Raw genomic sequence first — 11,131 nt, forward strand, 5'->3', positions numbered from 1 at the left:
TATTGGCCCATAACCAGCACGTCTGATTTCATGAGGGTTTGACCTAGTTCGAGCAGACGTTTATGGGCTGTGGTCATAATTGGATATAGTTTGACTATAGGATTGTGCCCCCCCACACACACACCCACCCACCCCACCCCACCCCCTAACACAAACATGCTCGCCAAAAACACTTCCGAGTAGCACTGGCTTAACAAGAGACACACAATTACAACCCAGAATACGTTTTTGATACTGATATTGGAAGAAAATCCGTATCGGAGAGTAACAATCGTTTCCTGTTACATTTCATAGTGGCGTATATTAATTGTTCACATCACGTCCGCAAAATGCTGTTAAAAATACTATTAATATAAAAAAGTTGTTCTTAATTTTCATGCACAGCACTTTACTAATAGGTCACTCAATTGGGTTAACTGGAACATTTGAGTGTTTGCTGGAAGACCATTTAGTACCGATGGTCCTCTCTTGGAGGACTGAACGGATTTCCAACCATTTTAGCACTCGGTAAAAAATCCGCATCCTCCATTTTCCAGACGCTGAAGATAGCCTCTGATGAAATCAAAACGTCCCATTTTTTTTTTTGGAAAGGTTAAACCATAAACCTCTGCTTTAAAAAAAAAAAAAAAAAACTCAGTAAATGGGACTACATACTATACACATCGTGTATCTGTAAATGATTAACCTTAACGTAATCCTATATTTAAAAAAAAAACAAGCGGAAGTTATCTCCTACTTCGCCGGTTCCTTCGAAATACCAACACTTTATTTGATTGTATCAATAATACACAAATAAAAATGGAACATAAACAAGGAAGATCAATTATATTTTCAAGGGCACACAATAATAATAATGAAAATAGCAGACCGGGACGGAGCAGTTGTCCGCTGGCCCCGCCCCTCAGCTCATTTAAATAACTCGCCCTCCCTCAAAAAGAGAGCGCTCCGCCGTTTCCTCTTCACTTCGTCCGCCCGCTCCTCCTGCAAGCTTCTCTTCGGCACACCCACCAACAAACTAAAGGTAATTTACGGATTATTCGTTGTTCACCGTTTCAAGGGGTTATTTCTGCTTATAAATCCAAGTATAAGTCCGTGTGGCGGGGTTTTTGAAGGGTTTACAGCATGATCTCGTTAGAGCCTATCCCGCCGCAGCGTGTGTTTCAGCGTTATCCCGCATGATCGCGTTACATATATACACACACACACACCTGTTTCCCCACCATTTTGTATTGCAAAGAATTACGCGATTTTTAGCGTTTTTTTTTTTAAATTGAAATTCATCGAGTTTGTAACACTCGCGTCCCAGCCTGCGTATATTTTCGACTCGCGGCCCTGGTCGCAGGGCTGCGATCGACCACCAAAACGTGGTTTAAAATGGCGCTCCATTGTGGCGAGACAACGTCACTAGCCTAGCGCTAGCACTCCGCCGCTAGGCCCCGCCATGAGGCCTGCTCCCCAGCAAGTCAACATCCGCCCACTAACGCGTTTTTAAGTCGATGGATATTGTAGCCCGATCTCGTATATGTAATTAATTAGGTTAATGTGGTCGATTGGCTTTTATTTCCAATTTTGACTATTTTCTTCGTTGGGGGGGGGGGTAACGATGCAGGCCTCAACCATGGCGTGGTCTGCTCCTCGATGGCGGCTAGGCCCCATCGTTGGCACGATGACGCCATACGACCTATTTTTCTCGGGACCGAATCGACCCAATAACAACGAGCGCGGTTGAATACGTTAATTTGAATCGTGCTGGTTTTTTAAATTCGACGTTTAGGTTTTTTTTTAAGCATTTTGCATTTTATCGAATGATCTCGCGGAATTTTTTTTCCTGTGCAGCCCATGTGACCCTTTTTGTTCTCTTCCCACAAAAGATGAATGACGAAGGCAAACTTTTCATCGGAGGCCTCAGCTTCGACACCAATGAGGAGTCCTTAATGGCGGCTTTCGCCAAGTATGGAAACATCGCTAAAGGTATGCAGGCGTGTCATCCATTTTAGCAATGAATCACAATTTTTTATAATAAAAAAATATTATTTATTGTTTTTAATCCCATTTTCACTTAATTTGTGTAAATGCTAATCTGCTGCTGTATTGTGTATTTTTAGTTGATGTTATCCGTGACAAAGACACTGGGAGGTCTCGTGGATTCGGCTTTGTCAAGTTTGATAATGCAGATGAGGCCAAGGATGCTTTGGAGGGAATGAACGGCAAGGTAGGTTGCATGCATGATCATTTTCATGCATATGCAAATGCAGTCATTGTAAATTAACTGAATCTGAAGGTTAACCAAATTTTTTTTTATTGCATCTGCAGAGCTTGGACGGACGGTCTATTCGCGTGGATGAGGCAGGCAGAGGCAGATCTGGCGGCTCCAGGGGCGGCTCCAGAGGCAACTTCGGTGGCGGCGGCGGATTCGGCGGAAGGGGTAGAGGTGGGAGGGCACGGGGCAAGGGGTGTCAATATGCGTAACGGTTCGTGCGTGGCACGAACCGTTTGCTTTTGGTCATACCTCCTTGGTTTCGTACTTTTCTCAGTGCCGCCTGCCTTACTTAACCCCCGGGCGCCCGCACGATCTTTCTTTCTTGTCCAGGTGGCGGCGGCGGCGGCTATGGCGAGAGGAGCTATGGCGACAGAAGCTACAACAGCGACAGGAGTTACGGTAGTGGCGAGAGGGGCTACGGTAGCAGCGGCGGAAGCGGTGGCGGCTACAGGAGCGGCGGTGGCGGCGGGTATGGCGGCAGCGGTGGCGGCAGCAGCGGTGGCGGTGGTGGATACAGGGACAACAGGCAAGCATTGTTTTCGGAATTCAGATTTCTCGGGACAGTGCGTTGACATTGTGTCGCCAGTGCGATGTGTAGCCTAGCAACTAAATTCTTAACTCCTTCTGATCACAGGGGCCAGGGAAGCTATGGCGACCGGGCCAGCTCAGGATCCTACAGAGACCAATATGACAGCTATGGTAAGTGAATGCCTTTGGAAGGGATGATTATAGTAAAAGTTAAAATCATTGTAGTTGGAGTTGCACGACCCGATAATGTCCGCTGCCCACACCCAAAGAGAACATGAGCGAACTGGAGTTGCGGTTCACAACAGCCCCTATTTAAAAGATGCTCTTGTTGCACAGCCTTGAATCCTCCGCATTTGTGAATTGTCCTATTGGTAGTCCATATCCGCTCTTCCACCAGTTCTATATTTGCGAGCACAGGACATATTTGGTGGGGTTTTTGTCAACTCAAATGTCTGTGAAACTTTCAGTGTCTTTACCTGTGTGCCCACTTCTTATCCTCAGCTGCACACGACTAAAAATCCCTGACTCAAGATCATCACTTGGCTGGCTGTATTTAAAAGATGCGCTCCTCAAGAAAAATGTCCACGTGTTATTGGTGACCTTATTTTTATAGTATGTTCTGTTGTAGCAGCTTAAGCATCTTTAAATGTAGCCATAACGTTTGGCCGTTCATTCACAAAACCATGTTTAAAGTTACTTTAAGATGTTCCTGGGTTGAGGGGGCGTCTTATTAATATCTTGCTATAAATTGTCTGATTTGAATGGTGCTGTCGACTGATTTTTCCAACATCTATTCACTTGGCTCTCTCCTGATACACTCAGCCTTGTTCTGGCACAGAACTGAGCTTTTTTTTAATCCCCTGAAACATTGGAGCGTCCAATGGGGCTTCTTTACCTTTTTTGTTGTAGTTTTCCTTCAGTTTGACTATGACCTACCTCCTGCCAAGTTCTAAACTGAGCGGAATGAGACAGCCGTGCTCCTAAACTATTTTTGGGGGAGATTTTGTACATGCATTCCTTAGTGCTACTAGAGCGATTCCACATCCTTACGTGTTTTATTTTAATTTTATTTTTGCTGAGGGGCCCCTGTACTATCAGTTTCTTCCCAAGAAATTTCATTTTCAGAAAGTATTCCACACACGAGGGGCAGACTGCTCATGGTGTTGCAAAATTGCAGCACGCTGCAGTCCGTCCGAAATTTCAATTTTTCTTTGTTCTGCTCTCAACGCCTGCATTTTAAATGTGCTGTAAAATGGACTGAACTTGTATAGGTGAACATCAATGTAACTCGTCGCCCCAGTAAATAACAGCCGGGATCAGTTTTGTACTTTGCTATTTGTATCAACGATTTTTTTTTTCTGTCAATTTGGTTTCATGGAGCCTATTAAACGATTTATGAAAAAATACAAAAAAATGATTCTTGTGTTAAACTAATGGGGGGGACCCTCCTGGGTAAATAACTTTGTTTGATTTGTATTAATGATGCCTTGCATCCATAGTGGACAACTTGACTACTTCCGCAAAAGTGGGTGATATTAAGCTCTGAGAAGTCAAGTCGCTCAAAAGCATTTGTCCCAAGATAAATTTGGCAAGATAAAACTTCAGCTTGCTCAGAGCATGTAATGTAAAGACCTTGTACAGTGGGTGATGTGGTGGGGTGAGATGAGGTGGATTTTTTTGGTTGTTAATGCTTCATTACGTTCAAGCGGTCCGTTCTTCCAAAACCTTCAAGTCCTTGGCGTGAAGCGTTGCCCCACCGAGTGCTCATCCGATGAACGCTGCTCTCTTGCCTAGTTCATATGTGGAGAATTCGTAGGCCTGTTCACTTGAGGTAAACTCCTTTTGCTTTGCTCACATCCTTCGACCTTGGTGTATAACATGTCCATGACCTTCCAAGTTAGCTGATGTAAAAAGTCCTTCCTTGCTTCAAATGTCTGGTTCTGACGTGATCATTGACGAATAACCACACACTTGGACTATGGTGCCCTCTCTTCGCTGAAACCCAAGCCTCCAGTCACATGGATAGTATTGTTCATTGCATCAGTTAATCAAACTTGCGCCAAGAATCCTTCAATTGACCTCTAGGATGATTTCAGTTCTCACACCTTCTGTTGGCCTTTTCCCCCCCTAGTGTCACTGAGTAAAATAATACTGTTGCATGCTCTTCATTGACATGTGTGTTCTCTTGCCCAGAACTTAAATGTTGATTTCTTTCGTTCAGGGTGACCCCCGACGGTTGGAGAACACGCAGGATCACCACAATGGCCTCACACGCTGAGCTCAAGTCTGCAGGGAAGGCCCTACTTGTCACCAGGTAAATTAAACTGGTCCAGTTGACGGTGACATCCCATAACGGGTCTCGCTTCAAACCGGTTACGCTATGTAACTTGGGCCGTTGGTCAATAGTCTCTATTTTCCCTGGGACGGTTCCGCTTAATGAAATAACCCAGAAGTATCCAAGTGGAAACCGAGATGAGGTGTGCATTCCTATTCCTTGGGGGGCATCTATTTTTTTATGTTAATAAAAAAAATAGGAAATTTTTACCGGAAGGTAACGAGCCTCCATGATCAACACGATAAAGCAACGGGCATAGTACTGCACTGCGTGTTTTGTATTCCAACTTGGAACAGTGTAGTTACAAACCTTGCAGAATTGGTCCGTAACATCCACTGTACCAACCTCTTAGCCCAGTGTAAGGGACGTCAGTCTCTTATTACCGTTGGTGTCTTTTCTTGAGTTCCTTTGAATTATACATCAGAGCCACTGAGCTTATAAAACATGGATTACTAACTGGATTCTCAAACTATACAATTTTTCAGCTAATGATGGTTCCAGATGACCAAACCATTTTATAATAAAGTAGTTGCCTATAAATTACAGGTTTATTAGCATTTCTACTCATCATTTGAGGTGTTCATGTAGTATATTGGGCAAGTACTGATAAATTGTGGTCATTACAAATAATTGGGGACTCATGCAAGAGGGCAGAAGGAAAATACACATTGCAGTGTTAACTTGTTGACAGCGGAGGTATTCGGGGCCTCCTGTATGCACAATCTGTCAGATATATGTTCAAATTATTTTGAATTGCCTTAAGACTTCGATGTTCTGTTCTATACTCCTAGCTTGTCAGGTTGAAATAATAGTTTAATAGAAGTTAATACTAATAGTTTTTCGTCCCCAGGTTTCGAGGGAACCTTCCGGTGACTGGAAGCATCTCCGAAGATGGTCCAGACCAGTCTGCTCCTTCAGAAGGTGGTCCAGACCAGTCTGCTCCTTCAGAAGGTGGTCCAGACCAGTCCGTTCCTTCAGAAGGTGGTCCAGACCAGTCCGTTCCTTCAGAAGGTGGTCCAGACCAGTCCGTTCCTTCAGAAGGTGGTCCAGACCAGTCTGTTCCTTCAGAAGGTGGTCCAGACCAGTCTGTTCCTTCAGAAGGTGGTCCAGACCAGTCTGTTCCTTCAGAAGGTGGTCCAGACCAGTCCGTTCCTTCAGAAGGTGGTCCAGACCAGTCTGTTCTTTCAGAAGGTGGCAGAAGGAACTGAAGTGCCACCTTCATGGCCCAGAGAAGAATTAAGCCACAATAGAAGTCGGCCATTTATATGGCCTGTGCAGTTACTTTTTCAGTGAAATGCTGATTTGCCCATACCCCCTGGCTGGGGTAAAATTGTTTTCAATTGATCAGTTTCAATAAAGTGAATTATTCTGACTGGTGCCTCCTTCCATTACGAGAAAGATTTATAATATCATACAGGAAAATGAAATGTTACTCATAGTGTAACATTGAGTAAACAGCTTAAGTCATGAGCATTTTGAAGTCGTTTGCCTCCCAAGAGGTTATGCTGATGTTACCACAGGAAAATTAATTTACCATAGTGCAAACCTAGATACGAACAAATTAATTAGGCCAGTTTACCATAAATCAATTAGTAATATAGCCAGTACATAACAGCAGACTTATTGTAATTTGCAATTCATTTTTAAAAATGAATACTTAAGTCAAGAGCTCAACAAATGTAAGGTACTTTAGATTTTGTACTAAGTGAACTGAAGGTCAACCCAGCCCCCTTTCTTAAGTCTTATTTCAAGGGTTTTAACGCTTTCCTGTGCAATTGAGACCTATCAGAGGCAGCTACAAATCCAGTTGGCCTTTTCAAAGAAGAGTAAACCCGAATGCGTTACAGAAAAAAATCATACTTTATTGTACATTTACAAGGTTCAGCTTGGTGGGACTGCGGTCGTCTCATCGACAGACAATGGTAGTCCAGGACCGTCTCCTTCTTCCAGACAGACGTACCTAAACGTACCACTGGAACCCGAAGCGTTTGTGGAGCAGCTCTTCGCGAGGCCGGAGGTTGAACAGCTCCTCGGAGGGCGGGGTCACCCAGCGGTCTGTGTGGTACACGTTCTCACCCACCTGCAGGAGGATAACATGTTAGAGAAACAGGTCGTGCTGAAGGCAAATGGTATATTAGACTGTGTAAACCATCCTGGTTTTAAGCTCAACAGGACAAGCAGCTCTTTTATTCCAAGTAAATGGACTGCATTTATATAGCGCATTTTTTGTAACCAGTGGCCACCCAAAGCGCTTTACAATATTGCCTGACATTCACCCATTCACACACCGACGGCATCGTCAGCCATGCAAGGCGACAGCCAGCTCGTCAGGAGCAGTCAGGGTTAGGTGCCTTGCTCAGGGACACCTCGACACTCAGCTAGGAGGAGCCGGGGATCGAACCAGCAACCTTGCGGTTAACAGCCAACCCGCTCTACCCCCTGAGCTAATGCCACCCCAAGTGCAAGACGGTTGCTAAATTTGCACAATTCACTAGATGAGTAGTAGTGTAAGTGTTTTTTTTTTTTTACTTCTAGTAGTTGGTGTTATTATTTGTGTGTATGTGTGTTTATCTGTTGTGCTACTGTACCTGTATGTTACCTGGCTGCAAGACAAGTTTCCCTTAGGGGACAATAAACTGAAACTGAACTGAGAAGCGCATCACACTTTCAGTCTCACATTGTAATTGTCGTAAAACCATATGCACACAGCTTGTTTATAAAATGTAAAAGGCTACTATGCTATAGGAAAAAGTTCTGGCCGGAGACAGCACTGTGCCTGGACTGGAAAAAACCAAAACTGAACGGAATGGCTTGTGCAGAAATATTCTGCTGTTTTTAAAAATGCTAGCTGAGCTTATGTTCACTTTTAATAGCCAATTCCTCATTTACAGATCGCTGCTTCGTGCAACATGATTGTTCGTATTTAGATTAGTAATGTTAAGGTGGGATTTATTCTGAGGCTATTGATTAAGAAATATGAAAGGCTTTATAAGCTTACCTTCCAGCCTGGGACATCTTTCATGAGGACAGCTTCCTCTTCTAGATTTTCCCTCATCATTCTCAAGGTCCTGAAATTAAAAAAAAAAAAAAAGCTTTAACCATTTATACCAGAAAATACGTCATCAAAATTCATAATTATAAATGAATATTACCTCCGGTCGTGTTCGGCCTGCAGCAGTGGCATAAGAGCTACCCTGGCTTCCAACTCCTCAATCTGCAACCGCCTTAACACACAACCATTTATCAGAACCAGACTGGAGGAAAGGATTGCATTGCCTTCAATATGTTTTGAATACAACGAATTACCTCCTTTCTCTGTTCCACTTAAACAGCCTCCAGTATCCAAATACCAGTACACCAACGCCAATGCCGAACATACTGTAGCCTAAAATAAAGTAAAATGGCAACATTAGTGTTCCTCGCTGAATGTAATTCAGCCACGAGTCCTAGTTTCAAGTCATACGATAGAAAAAACATTGAGTACACCACAATGTTGCCCTTGACTACATTTATGGTTGCCCTGTGATATTACAACATCAGAAATCAATGGGAAATCGTCAGTCGTTAATGACTGATTTAAAACCTTCAACTTAAGGTGAATCCCCATTTAGGTGAACACATTGTTTTATGGATATGTTTGAGGAAAATGCATGTTTCTGCGTATCCTGTGTCATTCAGATGGAGCTGCCACAGTTAACATGCATAGAAGCAGAAACACTGGACAGTGCACGACCAGTCAAAAATGACCTCGTTGATTCCAAAATCCACATTCATCATAAGACTATAACCAGGTTTATCATTTTTTCTGTTATTCAAACAGTGACACCTTATCACTAACACTTGTATAGGTTATGTGTTGTCTGGTCGAAGTTAGTTAGCAAGCGTTAGCATATTAGCAGAATCCCATTGGACCAAGGCCTAGTTAGCGACAGGTTTACAGTTTAATACAAATGATTGACACATATTCAATTAACGGCATTCATCTGTACCGGAGGGTCCTCGTTTTGGAAGGTTTCTCTTGTAATCAACGGGGCCATAGCCTCCCGGAGGAGGCATGTCCTGCTTCACCTTGGACGCCGCCATCTTCTTTAGTACAAAACAGAAGCTGAAGCAGGTCAGCTGGGATATCGACGCCACCAGGCCCAGCACCACAGCGCCCCCAGGCTGAACTGAAGTGTATTACAGGCAGCTTCATTATTTAGGCAGGCCCTCTGGGTAGGCCTATTGGGTCAGGGTTGGCTACGTTAAGGTTGGCTACGATAAGGTGGTCAAGTAAAGGTATTTGGATCAGTTTAGTAACAGGTTAGCTATTAGTGTAGTGTTATCACGTGTGAGTTTGTAAGTTGTGTTGCATGAAATGTCCTCAACATCCTAGGAAAAATAACTGAGGACCGTAAACACTATTTATTTGTTTTAAAATACAATATAATACCACCTACATATGATGCTGGTAGTTAATCAATACCATCAATAACAAGTTATGCATAAGGAAACTATTATGAATAGTGTGTGGATACTTGACAAATTGACAAATAAATCACACACAATGGTTACAATTACTTGTATATATTTTTTATTTCTTAAGGAGCTAGGGAGAAAAACATAAACCAAACAAACAGTATCATTAGTTTGTACTTTGCGGTACAGAATGGAGAGCAGAAAAGTTATGCGATACAATGAGGGGCACAAGCGAATATTATTGTGTTGCAGAGTCTGGTTATTTTTTAACAAGAAAACGGCCCTATACACAGACTTAAGGCCTTACATTGGCCCCATCTATTGGAAGGACAATGATAAAATTTGGATGCAAAACTCTGGCTCTGATGTCAGATTCAGCTATGCAAGTTGGACTTTTGCATCAGTACTTCCCTCACACACAAAATAAAATTACATGGTTGACATTATTGTAAAATAAGCAAAATACAGATGGTAATTACAGATGTAGAAAGAAATAAGACCATGTTGCTTTGAGCTATGGAACATAATGAACTGAGAATAAATGTAAGGTTCGGCATGCACTGTAAAAACCGACAGAAAAAAATAAACTAGAGCAAAATCTTCTTGCGAAATCCACGATAAATCGACATTGTAATTTAAACAGTAAAAATAACAAATAACTTAAAATACAAAGAAAATTCAAACCTTCCAACTACAGGGGTTATGTGCTGAAAGCTTTTCAAATCTATCTGAACGTCTTTAAACCCTAACGTGAAGGGGGTTTGTTTAAGTTTGTGAAAGGTCCCGTAGATGAAGTCAAACAGTTGCCTTTCCTGGAGATATATATCTCTCTCTCTCTCTCTATATATATATAGATATATATCTACATATCTATATATATATCTATATATAGATATATATCTATATATACAAGTAATGACTTAAAAATGTCATGAATGTGTAATCTCTTTGCTGGGTTTGTCCAGAGGTAAGTCGTGTACGCTCCAAAAAACAGAGGACTGCTATCTTTCCCCGGGTGGAACCTCAACACAGAACTACAATACGGTGACACTCCAGCCAGCGTGTGCAAGTGTGCACGTACTGTGTTTTGTGTGTTTAAAAACTGGGTCACCTTCACAAAACAGGAGAGATACTTTTTAATTTGTATGTTCTTAACCGTAAAATGAGTAAAAACAATTCTGCACGATGATCCACAAACAGTGATCTTAAAAATAAAAGCAGTGTTGAAATAGAAGGAAACTATAACATAAACCATAACAGGTAAGCAAAAAACATTTGTTTTAAAAGAGAGTACTTCCTTAACCGTCCTCTGGGGAGTGCTGTGGACCGTATTATGGGAACTGAGGAAAAAAAACGTAACTTCAATAACAATGAATAGTATGAGATAGTTTTTTTTTTTTTTTTGCTCTTTATTTCCACGTGTTTGCCGTCTGGGAGATGGAGCGAGATGGAATCATGTCCAGAAGGTACTCCCTCTGACGGGCGTCCACGGTGGATGAGGTCTTGTGGCCGGAAAGACTTGGGTTGACGTAAGCCATGGTTACGCCTGT

General features: G+C 42.5%; 2 protein-coding genes across 3 annotated transcripts; one reads left to right on the forward strand and one right to left on the reverse strand.

Annotated features, from left to right (window-relative positions):
* Window positions 1–932: 932 nt before the first annotated feature.
* Window positions 933–6,495, forward strand: LOC311371151 (cold-inducible RNA-binding protein B-like). 2 transcript variants are annotated; one of them, XM_084489365.1, is made up of 8 exons: window positions 933–1,021; window positions 1,872–1,971; window positions 2,106–2,212; window positions 2,314–2,431; window positions 2,591–2,786; window positions 2,895–2,959; window positions 3,290–5,102; window positions 5,974–6,495. In XM_084489365.1, exons 2-7 carry the CDS (start codon window positions 1,872–1,874, stop codon window positions 3,301–3,303), a joined length of 600 nt encoding a protein of 199 aa, XP_084345491.1. In that variant the 5' UTR covers window positions 933–1,021; the 3' UTR covers window positions 3,304–5,102; window positions 5,974–6,495. The 2 variants fall into 2 exon arrangements, with proteins under 2 accessions (XP_084345491.1, XP_084345492.1); XM_084489366.1 differs by having other exon boundaries at window positions 2,314–2,425.
* Window positions 6,496–6,960: 465 nt separating this feature from the next.
* On the reverse strand, window positions 6,961–9,247 carry LOC311371150 (NADH dehydrogenase [ubiquinone] 1 alpha subcomplex subunit 13-like). Its single transcript, XM_084489364.1, has 5 exons — window positions 9,113–9,247; window positions 8,430–8,508; window positions 8,276–8,347; window positions 8,122–8,191; window positions 6,961–7,203 (listed from the first exon to the last, which is right to left on the reverse strand). The coding sequence occupies exons 1-5, from the start codon at window positions 9,204–9,206 to the stop codon at window positions 7,084–7,086; spliced, it is 435 nt and encodes a 144-aa protein (XP_084345490.1). The 5' UTR covers window positions 9,207–9,247; the 3' UTR covers window positions 6,961–7,083.
* Window positions 9,248–11,131: the final 1,884 nt, after the last annotated feature.

The sequence above is a fragment of the Micromesistius poutassou genome (genome assembly GCF_964030765.1).
Source record: "Micromesistius poutassou genome assembly, contig: SCAFFOLD_5341, whole genome shotgun sequence".
NCBI classification, from domain to species: Eukaryota; Metazoa; Chordata; class Actinopteri; order Gadiformes; family Gadidae; genus Micromesistius; species Micromesistius poutassou.

Bases quoted from the DNA above. Each gene is read 5' to 3' on its own strand.
- LOC311371150 (XM_084489364.1), bottom strand. From the start codon at position 9,206: ATGGCGGCGTCCAAGGTGAAGCAGGACATGCCTCCTCCGGGAGGCTAT. The intron at 8,509-9,112 runs GTACAGATGAAT...ACTTTATTTTAG, and splicing joins TCCAAAACGAGGACCCTCCG to GCTACAGTATGTTCGGCATT. The intron at 8,348-8,429 runs GTAATTCGTTGT...TTGTGTGTTAAG, and splicing joins AAGTGGAACAGAGAAAGGAG to GCGGTTGCAGATTGAGGAGT.
- LOC311371151 (XM_084489365.1), top strand. From the start codon at position 1,872: ATGAATGACGAAGGCAAACTTTTCATCGGAGGCCTCAGCTTCGACACC. The intron at 1,972-2,105 runs GTATGCAGGCGT...GTGTATTTTTAG, and splicing joins GTATGGAAACATCGCTAAAG to TTGATGTTATCCGTGACAAA. The intron at 2,213-2,313 runs GTAGGTTGCATG...TTGCATCTGCAG, and splicing joins TGGAGGGAATGAACGGCAAG to AGCTTGGACGGACGGTCTAT.